The sequence below is a fragment of the Silurus meridionalis genome, chromosome 13 (genome assembly GCF_014805685.1).
Source record: "Silurus meridionalis isolate SWU-2019-XX chromosome 13, ASM1480568v1, whole genome shotgun sequence".
Taxonomy (NCBI): domain Eukaryota; kingdom Metazoa; phylum Chordata; class Actinopteri; order Siluriformes; family Siluridae; genus Silurus; species Silurus meridionalis.
Window position 1 is genome coordinate 17,237,550 of NC_060896.1, and position 15,735 is coordinate 17,253,284.

Genomic DNA, 15,735 nt, shown 5'->3' on the forward strand with positions numbered 1-15,735 from the left:
ACATCAGCTTTGCAGGCATGAATAATGAACTTTTAACATTAACAATAATTACATACATGTTGTCTCTCTGTTTTTTTTTTTTTTGTTTTTTTTTAATACAGCACTGTTCACATGCTGTGTGGTATTGGTGAATACCAACCCATATGTATGCATGTATGTGAAAAACAGTAGGTCAACAGACTAGCAAGTTATAATTCACAAAATTATGAAAAGAAAGATTAGGAAAGGTAGAAAGGGATGCCAATAAAACTGGTAAGTCAAGTGACAGTAACACTGTGGCTAATTTAGTAAGTACAAACTTTTATTCATATAGAACATTGTTTTTTTTTGCGGTTGCAAAGTAAGTAGCACCTACTCACACAGTATGCGACTTCAGACGCACATCAAGTCTTCACTTACCATATGTGTCTGCCATGATTTTCTTGACTTGTGATTTTCTTGTGGTTCCTGCCACTACTTTTCCATCACGGTCTGGCAGAGGTACGACGTCCCTTTCGTGGCCAGGTGGTGGGACGACTTCTCTTTTGCGGCCAGACGGCGGTACGACCCCCCTTTCGCGGCCAGGCGGTGGTGCGACGCCCTCGTTGTGGCCCTACGGTGCCCTCAGCGGAACTCTAAAACTGAGCACCGTCCTCAGTACCAGTGTAGCCAGTGTACACTGGCGTACCAGTGTAGATTCATTCATTGGTAGAGACTCAAAGCACAAATTTTATGGTATGAACGGTCGTTGGGAGGGACATAAGCTATAAGATCTATGAAACTAATCACTGTAGGCATTTACAGATCCTGATAGAAACAGAGATGGTGGAAAACATTTTATTCCAAGAAGAAAATTGCTGTTGCACTCCACACACTGGATCTGGTTGACGAGCACACACTGTGCCTCCTGCTTGCCGTGGAATGTAAACATTGTCCAGAATGAATTAATGAATGAACTCGTACGGCAAGTAAAAGAGCATATAGTTTATAAAAAAAAGATGGATCACTGTCACATAAATGCACCAAAAACTGTTAATGTAGAAACTAATTCCTCCACACTTCGTCTTGCCTGAAAACATGTGGCAGTCCGCTCTTAAAATCTGAAAGACTCTGCAGTGCAGAGTCTGGAATCCATTCACACAGCCACGTCTCTGTGAAGCACATAATCAAAGATAAAATATATAATTATAACATTAAATTTCTATTCAACTTAAAGCTGATGTAAATGTATAATTGTCACAATTGTCACAGACTTTAATGCACGTACAACGACAACAACAAAGTTCTAATTGTTTTCACATAGAACATACAATAATATAAATGGTTTCTATTAATATCAGTGGCTATGTTTGACACATTTTTATCAGGGGTCCCTGCCCCATGTTTCTATCGCCTAAGGGGTTCTTGACCTGAAAAACATTCAAGACCCCTGTTTTAGAAAGAAAAGAGTGTAGTGACACTAGTCTGTAGTTGCTGATGTCCAAGGGACCCAGAGGAGTACTTTCAGAATGGGAATAACCCTTGCACTCTTAAAGGATTGCAAGTTCTTGGATTGCAACACTTTATGACTTGTAATATTAGTTTTGCTGCTATAGTTGAATTATGTGACAATGAATAGGCAGGGGAATCCTGGTGGTATAATGTTGGCATAGCGCAGAAGTGAATGTCTGGCAGATATTACATATTCCACTGCTTTTTGACCAATCACTGGACCAACCAATGGACGTTTTCTTGGCTAAAATCATGACCATTTTTGACAAACATTTTCACCACCTTTATCAAGTCCTGCTGACACTGCTCCTTGTTGGGAGCAGTTGGGCTACAGAGAAGCACGTTGAGGACACACTGCAGAAGGGTAGCTCAATGCTTTAAAGTCATAAGCCACAGCTTGATAAATAGAAAAGGGCTTTCACAATATTGCTGCAGGAGTCTTATATACAGTATATCATTGCCAACCCTAAGTATAGGCAAACGTCTCTAGGTTATGTATGTAACCCTAGTTTCCTGAGGGAACGAGACGTTGCGTCAAAACGCTTTGGGAACGCCCCCACGTTGTCCACGCTCTGAATCAGATGTAAAATCTGGCCAATATGCAAGTCGTGAAGTCATCGGCGGGTGACGTCACGTAAACCAGAAAGCTTCAAAATGGCTGAGCGATGGTAGCGACATTAGCCTCTGAGAAAAGAGAAGGTAAGCACTTGCAGTGATGCAGGGAGTATGGCCCGAGACGCAGTGTCTCGTTCCCTCAGGGAACTAGGATTACATATGTAACCTAGCGACGTTCCCTTTCAGGAACTCGAGCTGCATCAAAACAAGTATAAGTATTTCATTACACCATACTGACCAGTCCCTGCCTAGTGTGTCTGGGCACCTCCAGCGTGCAGGACAGAGGAGCCGGGAGTGGCTCTGATGTCGAGGTCGTAAAACATGACAAAGGTCAAAGGGGTGGACCAACCCGCAGCATTACATATGTCCAGCAGGGGATCCCCACGGACCAGGCCATCCATACTCTGGGTCGAATGAGCCTTTACTCTGAAAGGAGTGGGAAGACAAGAGGACTCATAACCAGAGGAAATCGCATCCACTATGTATCTCCTGAGAGTCTGTTTATTGCCCGAAAAACCTTTTCTATGAGGCCCATAGCAGACAAACAGCTGCTCCGACTTCCTCCAAGGACTCGTCCTGTGGAGGTATGTATCCAGTGCTTGCACTGGACACAGTCGATTCTGCTTCTCCTGGTCTGGAGCTAGAAAGGGAGGAGGGCAGAATGCCTGCAACGTGACAGGTCATGAGGGAGCCATAGGGATCTCAGGTACATACCCAGCTTTAGGGTAGAGGAAAGCACTGGCCATGCCAGGGGTAAACTCTAGGAGAGATGGGCCCTTTTTAGGGGAGGATATCGCCAAAAGGAAGGCAGTCTTAACCGACAGGTACCTAAGGGCCACCTCGGCCAAAGTCTCGAAGGGGGGCTTATATAGAGCCGCCAACATGACGGCAAAATCCCACACAGTCACAGTGGATCGTATCCTGGGCCTCAGCTTCTGGGTGCCATGCAGGAAACATGCCATGAGAGGGTGTTTCCCTAGCGACTGCCCTGTGGGCAGGGTACAATAAGACGCGATAGCGGACACGTAACCCTTCAAGGTGAACAGGGCCAACCCCAACAAAGCCTCGGCCACGTCTGCAACATGGCATCCAGCCCCAGTGGGGTTGGGTGAGAGAGAAAGAACCAGAGGGGACAGTGTGAGGTCTCCCGAGTCACAAACAGACGGATCAGGTGCGTCAGCCTGTACAGGGGGCAAGATCGGAGACCCCCCAGGCAGTTAATGTACGGGACCCCTCGACGTATTGTCTACATGGAAAAGCACGTGGTGACCTCTCAGGTCTCGGAAGAAGTGTTTGAGTGCCATAAGCACAGCCACCATCTCCAGGCAGTGTATGTGCCATGAACAATGTAACTCGTCTCACCGAATTTGGGCGGAGCTCCCAACCCCGTGAGGGATGTGCAAGTTGTAGAACGCCTCCCATGATGCAGGGCGCTCTGGTTGTCAGGGCCGCTTTACCGCTGCCTGCTTGTTCGAGGAGAGGACCACCCTCAGGGTGGCCGACACCTTGGATTTGGGCATAGAGCGTGTTTCTGGTCTTGATGTCCACAGATAGACAGGAAGGCAGAGTGACATCCTCAGCAGGGCTGGAAGGTGATCCATTCTTCTCAGCAAGACAGGGAGGCAGAGAACCTTTTTAAGCAAGGCAGAAAAGCACAGTAAAGTCCTAAGTACAACAAAGAGGCAGAGCAACATTCTCAGCAGGGCAGAGAAGAAAATTAATGTACTTAGCAAGTCAGGGAGGCAAAGTGGCATCCTAAGCAGGGAAATGTCTCCTTAGAAATTGAAATTATCCCTCTATACTTTGACTTTAAACCTATACTTTACATAGTACCTGAATTTAAAATTGTATGGGAATAACTTGTAAGCAGAGAGCAGAAGACAGTTCATTTAAATAAATAAATAAATTATATTTTACACATTCACATCTAATTTTACAAATGTACACATACTTAATTTTATATAAAATGCAACAATTTAGAATCTGGATGCACGAAATTTAAAATTGCATAGCACATATGTATTGCCTCTATTGGGAGTTTCAAATATGTGAAACTGAGGTAAGAGATGTTAGCTAAACAATTTGTTGATGAACAATAAACAAAAAATTGTGCAAGAAGCCTTGAATGCAAGTCAGGTGAAACCTTCTGTTAAATTCTATATAATGCATGCTATTTATGCAGGCTATCAATACAATTATCCATTACCAATAAAATAAATATTTACTGATGTATTTACAGTACAGTCAGATGGTTACAACATTCTCATCATAGAATAAAGCTGAAATCTACACAAAAGATTACAAGGTCTATTCTTTCAAAGATAATCTAAAAAAATGGCTTTTAGAAATGTTACACTTTGATCCTCTGTGACATATTTCTCTCATTTTAGCAATCATACAAAAAAGAAGCCCTGAAACATATCAGAGATAGACTGTATTTAACTTGGTGTCATTAAATTAGAACAATTTTAATGACAGGATTCAGTATGATCTGGGGTCAACAGACTAAACTGTAAATTAAGCACAACATAAACAAATGTAATGTAAATATATTCCTGTTGGTCTGCAGTGCAACACAGTTTCGCTGGATTCAGAAGGAGGATGCTGGTGAGCGATTTGGCTGGGGAGTTGATAATGTCTACATTGGTGAAGCATGTCCAGGTCTTTGCAGCGGACATGGTTACTGCACAACTGGAGCAGTGTGTCTTTGTGACGAAGGGCACTATGGTTGGCAACACTAATTATTCTTCTGTTTACATTATATAATTAATTATTTTGTACTACATTTGGGGACTTTGTTAGTAACAATAGTAATATTAATGTTCACAGTGCTTAGATATATCACTGTATTGTTTTTACTTTTCTCAGGTGATGATTGCTCCCTGTGGAACAGTGATCTTCCCACTTCTATCAAAGACAACTTTGAGTCTGGGTCTGTGTCAAAGGACAGCTGGAGTGTCATTCAGGGTGGAAGGGTAAGCAGTGGTTGTGGCCAGCTTTCCCCACATGCCCATGGAGATTCTCTATATTTTAATGGCTGCAAAATGAGACAGGCCATCTCCAAACCTCTGGAACTTTCCAGGGCCAGGTACAGTACACTTTATAACCAAAGACAAGAGTAGTATTTACTTATATTTTCACATTAATTTATGTTTAACAGTTAGAAAAGTAACCCACTGCAAACCCCACCCCACACACCCATCTTTTTCTCAATTGCAGCAAGATCATGTTTGTGCTGCAGATTGGAAGCATGGCACAAACAGACAGCTGTAACTCGGCTTTGAACCAGGTTGACACTGCTGACCGGGCTGTGCTGCTCCAGTACAGTGTTAACAATGGAGTCAGCTGGCATGTCATTGCTCAACACCAGACTAAAGATTTCATCAAAGCCCAGAGAGTCTCTTATAACATTCCCCTGTAAGTCTTAAAACATATGTGATGTCAGTGCTGTTTATTTTCAAATGCCCAATAGGTTGTTTCTTCCTCTTGCAGTGAAGCCCGTGTGAAAGGAGTTCAGTTGCGATGGTGGCAGCCACGTCATGGTGGTACAGGGAAAGACCAGTGGGCTCTAGATCATGTGGAAGTTGTTCTGTGAGTAGACTTGCAGTCTTTTACAATTTTGTTAATTTCTCTATTTTTTCTGATTCTTTCTCTTCTTTCTGTTGCATACTTCTATATATGTGCAATGCACATCATCTTATCATCATCTTATCTACCCTTTCCTTTTGTGTGTGTCTCTTTCTTGTATGCCTTCTAAACAATTCCATTTCTCTCACAAAACCTCTCCAAGTACTGATTTTTGTGTTTTGGTTCTGGACCTCTGTCCATATTTTTCCTCTCTAGTTATGCCTTTCTCTGAATTTGCCCTTCCATATTTTTTGTGCATGTGAGCAGCACTCCCTCTGTGTCTTTATTGTTTTGCATTCTAATTTCTGCTTTTGTATTTGTTTTGCTGTCCCTTTGGTCTGGCTATAGAGTCAGGTAAGCTACATCTATGATGATTTAAATCAATAACTACAAACATTCTTATAAAATCTAAAAATGTCATGCAATTTTCTCTAGGAAATAATTATTAAATATGTGTTACTTTTATGCAATTTACAATAAACATTGCTCATTGTGGTGTGGTAGTGCAAGCCAGAGACAACAGAAAAAACCCTTAGACAATATGAGGAAGAAACCTTGAGAAGAACCAGACCTAAAAGGGAACCCATCCTCATTCTGGTGTCAGAGCAGCAGAGTGTGGTTTCTAACTGATACACTATCCTGGACGGGATTTTATCAGAATGGATAAGATGTCAGGATCATTTGTATCTCGTATCTCAGGAGCCTCTGTTGCTTGACAAAAAGACAAACAGAGACACAGAGAAAATAATTTAAACATACCATGTTACCAAAACACTGGGCACTGTGTGCTCATGAATCTTCCAGATTTGCTCCTTTACCTACATCCCCAATCCAAAAAATTTGGGATGCTGTGCACAATGTCAATAAAAACAGAATGCAACACAAATCTCATAAACCCATATTTTATTATCAAGAGAACATATTAAGAGAACATGAAAATATGTAATTTGAAATTGATTGCAGCAAAATGTCTCAAAAAAGTTGGGACAAGCCCATGTTTACCACAGTATGCTATTTTCTTTTAGCAAAAGTCTGAATATGTCTGGGAACTAAGGAAACCAGTTGCTGGAGAGAAATGTTGTCCCATTCTTGCCTGTAATGGAATTCTAACTGCTCAACAATGCTGTGTATTTATATGCAGCTCTAAAACCTGGATATATCTTTTAGCATTGATGAAGCCTTTCCAGATGTACAAGCTGCCCATTTCATAGGCACATATGCACCCCATACTATCATATATGCAGGCTTTTGAACTGAGTGCTGATGATAAGCTGAAAGGTCAAGAATGTAAAATTTTTATTTGTCTGACCACAGAATTATTTTCCACTTTGCCACAAACCATTTTTGAGCTATGGCCCATATAAAGCAGTGGCCTTTCCGGATCATGTTCATATATGGCTTCTTCTTTACATGATGCTTCCCCTTACCTTAGAACCCAATTCCAGTAGTGTCTGGCAAACTAAATATGCTCAAGTTTGTTTCTGAATGAAAGTAGATGCTTTTCACTTAAAACTTGTGGTGACATCTGTGAATTAAAATTATTTTGAATTAATAGACTTTCTGACTCGCAACTAACTTTCACTATTCTCTGAGTCCCCTCTGAGACTTTTTGGCCAATTAAACTATCTTCTTTACAGTGTATTGAGAAAAAATAGACATGCATCCTCTTCCAGGTTGGTTCATAAAATCTTAAATTATTAAACTGATGGTTGAAATGTGCAATTTTAATGCTTTTACTATTTTCTTATAGCCACTTTCTTATTTGGTGAAGAACCAAATTTGTGCTATATTTATCTTATATTTATACCTCTGTGTAACAGGAAGTCATGATTAAATGTTCTAATATACTTATAGTATATTTTACTCATATAAATGCATTAGGGTGCTAGTAAATGTGGTACCTATATTTAACTTTTTTGTTGATGTTAAATCTGTTTAGTGTTCGCAATTGTTTATATCCATTAGAGCAGATTACCATTTAACAATCATTTAACAATCTTTTTTAACAATCGATTTTCACTGTGGACAGCCACTCAAATGTTTACAATCTGAGTGAATGCTTTAGTGTGTGTGTGTGTGTCTGTGTGTGTGTGTGTGTGTGTGTGTGTGTGTGTGCGTGCAAAAGACATGACTAAAATATTTTTTACCTAAACACGATGACACTGTGTCTGAATCATAAACACAAATTTTAAGGTAGTGTAAAATGTGAGAAAACACATAAGATCTGTGTTTAATGATATCAAGAAGTTGCTTCAAGATTGCATGATATTTTCCACCCAATGTAACTTAGAATCACTTACAGTGGCAAGCAGAAGGAGTTTTTTGACCCCAAGGAAGCCATGCCATTTGTGAAGATAAACAACATTTTGGATAATGCTGCATAGCAGACACTACACTTGTTGAAAAATAGCTAAATGTATTTGTTGTTAATATTTATTTGTTTATTTATTTATCAACTTTTTCTTTTATATTTGTAAAATAACCATGTTTCAAGTCAAACATTGAAAATAGATTATATGCCAACTATCTTTGTTTAGTTTAAGAGCTTTTTTTTTTTTTAAATGGTAAATATTCTCAGATTAAACTTCTTTTTGTATTTTATTCTATTGTGAATAAAACATTGATTTATGAAATTTGCAAATCATTGCATTCTGTTTTGATTTATAGTTTACACAGTGTCCCAACTTTTTTTGGAAGTGGGGTTGTAAATATTTCACATAATATAGACTCATTTATATAGGTTACATTCCAAACCAGCGGTGGTAAACGAGAACCGTGATAAATGTACACCACCCCAAAAATGCTATTTTATGTATACAGTACTGTACTGTATTAACATTTTACTTAATTTTATAATTAATTATTATATTTTTATTTATAAATTTCATTATTTCAACATTTAACTCCATTAAAAACAATTCTCTATAAGTTTTTTGGTCTATCATGCTATCCACGAGAGACTGGGAAAATCAGCACAACAAAAAAATATGTGGAAAATGCAATTCCACAATAAACCGGGGTTGCGAAATTCGAACCATGGTAAAGTGGGGGATTACTGTACTTGTTTTTTTGTTTTTTTTTTACCTTTAGCTTTTGTCTTTTTCTACTTTTTTTAATCCTGTGATATCTCTTTTACAGCTCCCGTAAACAAAACTACATGATGAACTCCGCCAGACAGTCGGGTCTAAGCCACTACTTTAACAGGAAGAGGAGGACATTACTACACTTCACTTACTAGAAAGCACAAAAATCAACTACCACAAGTGGATTTCTGTCATAGCAAAACAACCTCTTCAATCTAAGAGCAATTACAACTTGAAAAGGGAGAAGTAAAAGAAAAAAATCAGCTATTTACAATTAATGAGCATGGAGAATTTATAACTTTCGAGAGCCACATCATTATTAGGCCTGTCTCACAAAGCGGATCATACACATTTATTGCCATCTGCCAAAATTAAGCATGTTATTTGGTTTTACATTTGGTGACCATAATCCTGTAGCTTACTTGGCTTATACACACACACATACACACACACACACACACACACACGAACACACAAACCGTTCAGAAATTTTTTATAGACTATGCAACTATTACAACCCCAATTCCAAACAAAAAAAAATTACAAATGGTGAAAAAGGTTATATGTAAATAAAAACAGAATGAAATGCATTATAAACTGATATAATAATATGATCATTTGTACCATTTAAAAATAAATTATAATAATTTTATTCTGAATTTGATGGCATCAATATTTCTATAAATGGGACAGGGCAACAAGAAGCTGGAAAACTATGTGCTAATAAAATAAAATGCAGGGATATTTTTGAAACTAATTAGGTTAATTAGCAAAAAGTAAATACCATGACTGGGTATACAAAGTGTACAGATGTTCATGTGGAACTATTTCAGAATAATGTTCAACATCATATTACATAGAATTTGAATATCTCTATCATCAAAAAATTCAGAGATTCTGGAGAAATCTCTGTGTGCATGCAACAATGGCAAAAATCAATATTGTATGCCCTCGATCTTTGGGCTCTCGGGTGGCAGCACTGCATTAAAAACAGGTATGATTCTGTAATTAAATTCACCAAATCCTCCACCTCTAGGAATCATTGTCTGTGAACAAATTTTGCTATGCCATCTACAACTACAGGTTAATGTTCTTTCATGCAAAGAAGCTGGCATGACCCAGAATATACATAAATATAAACATACATATGTATGTATATGTGTTTGTGTGTGTGAACTGATGTTAAAAGAAGAGGAGATGCTAGACAGTGGTAAATAATGCCATGTTCCAATTATTTTTTTGTTTTGTTTTTTAGTCGTTGCAGCCATCAAATAATAATAAAAAAAAAAACCTTAGTTTTCTTGAACAGTTCTTGACAGTTTCTCAAATTAAACATGACATGTTTTCAATTGTTAAATTCTGAATAAAATAAGGATTTATGAGATTTGCAGTTCATTGCATTCTGTATTTATTACAATTTTGGAATTGTGGTTGTATAAGCATATTTGCATTTTTGTGACCCCCCCCCAGTTCACTACAACAATAAATAGATCAAATAAATATTTGCATAATGCATCCATATTTCTGCATGTCCATGTTGCTTAGAGTATTAAAAACAAAGTATTAATATATAGTACATTTTGAACAGATACAAATGTGCGATTAAGTTAAATAATGTTAAGTTAAATGATTAAATATTTGAATAGATTGACAGCCCTAATATTAATATGTCCAGTTATCAGTGTGACACTAAAACAGGTAGCAATAATGGCTACTTTTTACTAAAGTACATTTCAGAGCCCAAACTTCTTTACTTTAACTTGAGTAAAAGGTATAGCCAGTACTTCAACTTTTACCCAAGTATCTGTACTTTTACTTAAGTGAAGATTGTGTGTACTTTTGCCAGCTCTGTAACAGACATATTTGCAAGGATGGAAGACACGTATAACTATTGTGATAACAATAACTATTATAGTATTTAAAGGGTAACAAAAAAGAGAATTGAGGACAATTTGATGACCCTGTAAGCAAATGTTTCAAAGATGTAAGGGTAATTCAAAATATTACACCATTTTATTTATTCTCCAACAAGTAGTTCTGATGTATTAAAATGTAGAACATACAGAAAATGCAAATGGGATAAGGGTACATTAATACTCTGATTTTCCCAGATGCAGATGTTCTAGACCAGGGGTTCTCGAACTTTTGGGGACCAGGCATCCCTTTTTAAAATGTAAAATTAAAAATTGTGTTTTTGCATATGCTTACCACAGTTTTATTCTTAGATGCCATTGTAACTGTGTGTAAACATTTTTACTCTTAATACTTCAGATCTGTTTTATAGTGAAATCATTTTCATGTATTATTTTTTATGATTTAATACAAATGTATCATTTTTATGGCTATGACAGTACAAGTCAGTACAAGTAAGACAGAGTATAGGTGTGTGAATGATACATATATATATATATATATATATATATATATATATATATATATATATATATATATATATATATATATATAAATAATGCTGGCCATGATGAAAGGACTCAAGACACATTTGCTGCAAAGGGGGCCTGTAACAACATTGAGTTCCCTTGCTGACCCCTTTCCATTGCTGAAAGCGCCTACAAATACTAATTTTCTTTTGTAGAATTTTTTTTTAAACAATGGACATTATCACAAAGAAGCTTTATAAATATAATAAGATTCAGAATATATACATTAAATTCATAAATGTGACTACAATGGGCACAGCTGGTAAAATTTCACAGATTGGCATTTTAATATTATTGTTTTAATATTATGGCAGATTGATGGATTCAGTAGGGATCTGGCCCAAGGAGATAGCGAGATTTACATATATTTTAGCATTGATTGTAACGAAGATGGTGTGGAGCCTCTTGGGGAGAAAATGCACTACCACTTAAATACACTGAGATGAGTTTTTGCTTGATTGGAATAATTTCTGCTGACTTTAGCTCTGTTCCTTTAAATGGCTATGCCTTAAATAATGTGCAACAGCTCAGAATTTACAATGACAAATTACAGTTTTTTTTACAAGTTAATTAAGCTCTGCATTGTTAAAAATTGCTAAGTATCTGATGACCATAATCTTTACAAATCATTTTGGATAATTACTGATGGTCATACTGAGTAGTTTTACAACATGTTTAAAGAGTACTGATGAATCAGTTCAGAAAAGTAAGCTTTGCAAATTATACACACTATCAAGAAAGAAAGGAAAAAAAATTCTGTAAGAAAACAAAGAATCAGTGGCATCACCTGAAAACACTGTCAGTAAAGAATGTATAATGACATAATTGACCACAAAATACATGCAAATACTTGATAAAAGTTTACAGTGATCTGTGGCAGGTTCTCAAAGTTGCTTAGATTGCTGCTCTAGCTACACCAATCTACAATTTTTTCTAATAACACCTTTGCATTTTTGCAGTTAACTAATCAGTCAAATATGTAGCAACAGCACAGTGCAAAAAATGATGCAGGAACAGGTCAAAGGCTTTAGTTAATGTTCACTTGAAGGTGAATAGACTAGCATGGTTATTGGTAGCAAATTCAGTATTTCAGAAACTGCTGATAACTTGATTTTAAGATACATCTGGAGTTTTGATTTTTGCATGGTGCCACATATTTGGATGATTAGATTAAACATTTTAATTGGTAAGTGAGCAGGAAAGACTTTGATGTAAAAAAAAAAAAAAAAAAAAAAAAGAATTTTAAATATATTTGCATTACATTGAAACTACATTGAAACTGTCAAACAATGACAAAAAGACAAATGACAAAAGATGCACATGTAACAAACTGTAACAACTCTTTTAGGAATAATTAAAAAGAGTAGAGGCAATATTTCATCTTTACTGCATTTCCTTTTAACATTTTGTGGTTTATTAATATATATTTTTTAATTTCTATCTCTCTCTCTCTCTCTCTCTCAGTTTTGACTGCTCACAGCATCATCACAGAATGTCCCACAGCTTTAAATATAAAAAAGACAGTCATATATATTTACATTTTTATGTGGAACACTATAATGCTGGTGAGGGCATTCCTTTGCTCTTTTAACAGTTCTATTGGATTAAAATCTTGAACTGATGTATAGTTGCAAACCCTTTTTTATCAGATGTGTAGTCAGAAAGGTAAGGTAATATTAAACCTGCTTCATGAGACAGGCCTTTCTAAATCCTCAATCCTACATCATTCAAGGCTATACCCAATTGTATCATCTACTCAGATGAATTGACAAAGCAGAAAATAGAACGGCTAGTAGATAAGACAATTGCTTCTTAGGTTTTTGTAGGTCTTTCTTTTAATTTTATTTCAACACTTGATGTAATTTTATAAGGTAAAACGTGCTACATCCCTCAAAAAGTTATTTCAATAAATAAAACAACAACAATCCAAGCAATTTGAGCCAATATATTTACTAAATGAGTCATTAAAAATATTTAATATTGTTAAAACAAACCTGTAAGCATGTGATGTATATGTGAAAATGATATAATTGAGGTTAATTTATCGTGCACACTTCTCTGTTTTGTATATACAGATATGTTATATACTTTTCTTATTTATTTAGAGTAAAAAAAAAAAACAGAAAACCAGAGTTGCAATTAAAGATACATTTTTGCCATATATCTGTTAAGAAGTGCAATTTTCCTACACAAATCTGTGTTTCCTCTATTGTAATAAACTAAGGTTTATTAACCATTAAGGTGATACACTGTGATATTCTACCAGATCAATGATGTTCATTATAATGATTTGTGGTCTTAATGTAATAAAGGATGTGGTGAAATCATCCTATGTGGAGAGGTACATTAAATCTTTAGTCATTTCCAAGACTTCAAAGTAAGTAATGTATAATTGTGATTATGTCCTTGGTGTTTTGTGTCTATGAATATTTGTGATTTGATGTGGTGCTCTGTTCATTAATTTTATACAAATATTATGATGATTTTAATATTAAGATGTTAATTATAAATGGACCACTATGTTTCCTATTTAAAATGCAACTGTAAGCATTGGGAAATGTGTGTAGAAAAACTTCCAACACCCTTTAACTCCTTGTAATGTTCTCTCACCCTAACTGGTCCACATCTGGACAGAAATGAAGGTTTAGCAGAATTCACAAGAAACAATGTTTAAACAATATTTATTGAGAGGACAAAGTATTTGGACACTATTTTAAATAGAAGTTTCTGATAATTAACTAAAACTGCTTTGTACAAAAAGTAAAAATGTTCAAGCCTTTTATCTTCTATTGAAATGTCAGATAACAATGGATTTGATCTATAAGTGAATCAGAACTTGAGTTTGTGCAAACCCAAGTGCAGACTGTAGCTAAAAAGTATATAGCAAACACTAAAAAAAAAAAATGCAGTTAATGTCATTTGTAATGAATGTACCAATGTCTCATTGTCATGGAATGCAAAACATGCCAAGATTTCAATGGTTTTTAAAATATATTTTTTTCACATTAACACATGCAAAGTTATTGTGTATAATTTTGAAATTGATCTTAAACACTAAATGTATTTCCTGTCACTGTATGTCATTCATATTGATATTGCAGAAAAAAAAAATCAGACAATAAATAAACAGTCATCTTATAATTAAAGCTGATTAAATTGTTGTTTAAGGGTTCCTCTAGGGTTAACTCCTTACAGGAGTGTTCTCAGCTTTTAAAAGTTTTTTTTATTAAGAAACATTTTAAAAGCAGATTGCATATAACCTTGCCCAAGTGGGACAAACTAAATATAAGGATTCTAATTTAGTGACTATCTGAAGAAAGAGTATACCGGCAACTCTTAAAATGGATAATCTTTTCATTACTATTTAAGATTAATGTATGGATGAATCAATAGACAATGGATTACATGTGTATTTTATTTTTTTATAATCTACATTTTAACATACACTATTTTAGTAAATATGACATACTTTTTTCAAATTTACCGAATGATAAATTTACTGATCTTAATTTGGCCAACAACAAAAAACAGTCAGAGCAAAGATCATTTCAATCAGTGTATGGTTGTAAGCCCAATGATGGCCTGAGTTACAGTAATCAGAAATGCAGCAAAGAAAACGTATGGAGATGTTAATACCATAGATGATGTGATTATCTTCCTTTAGGCATTTGTCCTCTGGTATACAGCCCTTGATAAACACTCCACTATAATCTCCATAATGCCCATTTGCAATGAAACACTGCTGTCCTGGTAGGCATTCAGTCAAAACATGCCTACATGGTTTGTAGACCAACTGCATTGGACAATAGTAGCAAAGTAGTTTTTCACAGTGCATGCCAGGAAGGAAAATCACACATACACACAAAGCAAAGTAATTATAGTTTAGGAGAGATCTACTAGACAACCAAGCTTTCTCTGACATTTTCCCTTTTTCTAGCCAACAAAAAAAAAAAGGACTTCCTGAAGACGCTTTGCTAAAGATGGTTAGCTAAATATACCATGTTACAACAATCGCATTTGAAACATTGGCGTCTCAGCTTGGCAATTAGGTTAAATTAGTAGATGAGTGCATCAGGTGCAGTTGTTTATGTCTATTGCTTTAATGAGCAGTGTAGTTCAGTTTAAATAACTAAATGAATGAAAACTAAAAACTATTCTATATTAAGAAATGTCTCTTAATGTATAAACAAAAAGAATTTAGCTGAAAAATGTTTTTACAAGTCTTCTTTATATTTGATGTTCATTTCAAATTATATTGATGGTCCTTGTTGATTGATTGGTGGCATGGGGGTGAGATATTTGAAATATTTCAAATACAAAGAGTGAAATTTTTTAAATATATATATTTATAAGCTTGCACAAAGATTCACAGAAAATGATTAATACATATAGGAGCCACAAATGAATAAAACAAGATGTGCAAAGATTTATTTGTGGATATCTAAAACATTTCACAGGTTGACTGAAGCAGTTAAATAGATTAATGGTCTGTTTCAAGT

The 15,735-nt window shown here is 35.8% G+C and overlaps 2 protein-coding genes across 9 annotated transcripts in view; one reads left to right on the plus strand and one right to left on the minus strand.

Moving 5' to 3' along the window:
* The window catches only part of reln (reelin), a 515,746-nt gene extending 505,343 nt beyond the window's left edge, over positions 1–10,403 (plus strand). For 6 of the 8 annotated variants that reach the window (XM_046864386.1, XM_046864388.1, XM_046864391.1 and 3 more), the window contains 6 exons: positions 4,655–4,812; positions 4,954–5,173; positions 5,305–5,502; positions 5,578–5,676; positions 6,061–6,066; positions 8,851–10,403. In XM_046864386.1, coding sequence (XP_046720342.1) covers positions 4,655–4,812; positions 4,954–5,173; positions 5,305–5,502; positions 5,578–5,676; positions 6,061–6,066; positions 8,851–8,950 — 781 coding nt within the window. In that variant the 3' untranslated portion in view covers positions 8,951–10,403. The remainder of the gene's footprint in view (positions 1–4,654; positions 4,813–4,953; positions 5,174–5,304; positions 5,503–5,577; positions 5,677–6,060; positions 6,067–8,850) is intronic. The other 2 variants (XM_046864387.1, XM_046864394.1) reach the window with 1 other exon arrangement.
* bncr (bouncer) lies at positions 803–15,260 on the minus strand. Its single transcript, XM_046864396.1, has 3 exons — positions 14,873–15,260; positions 3,448–3,716; positions 803–1,130 (listed from the first exon to the last, which is right to left on the minus strand). The coding sequence occupies exons 1-3, from the start codon at positions 15,156–15,158 to the stop codon at positions 924–926; spliced, it is 762 nt and encodes a 253-aa protein (XP_046720352.1). The 5' UTR covers positions 15,159–15,260; the 3' UTR covers positions 803–923.
* Positions 15,261–15,735: the final 475 nt, after the last annotated feature.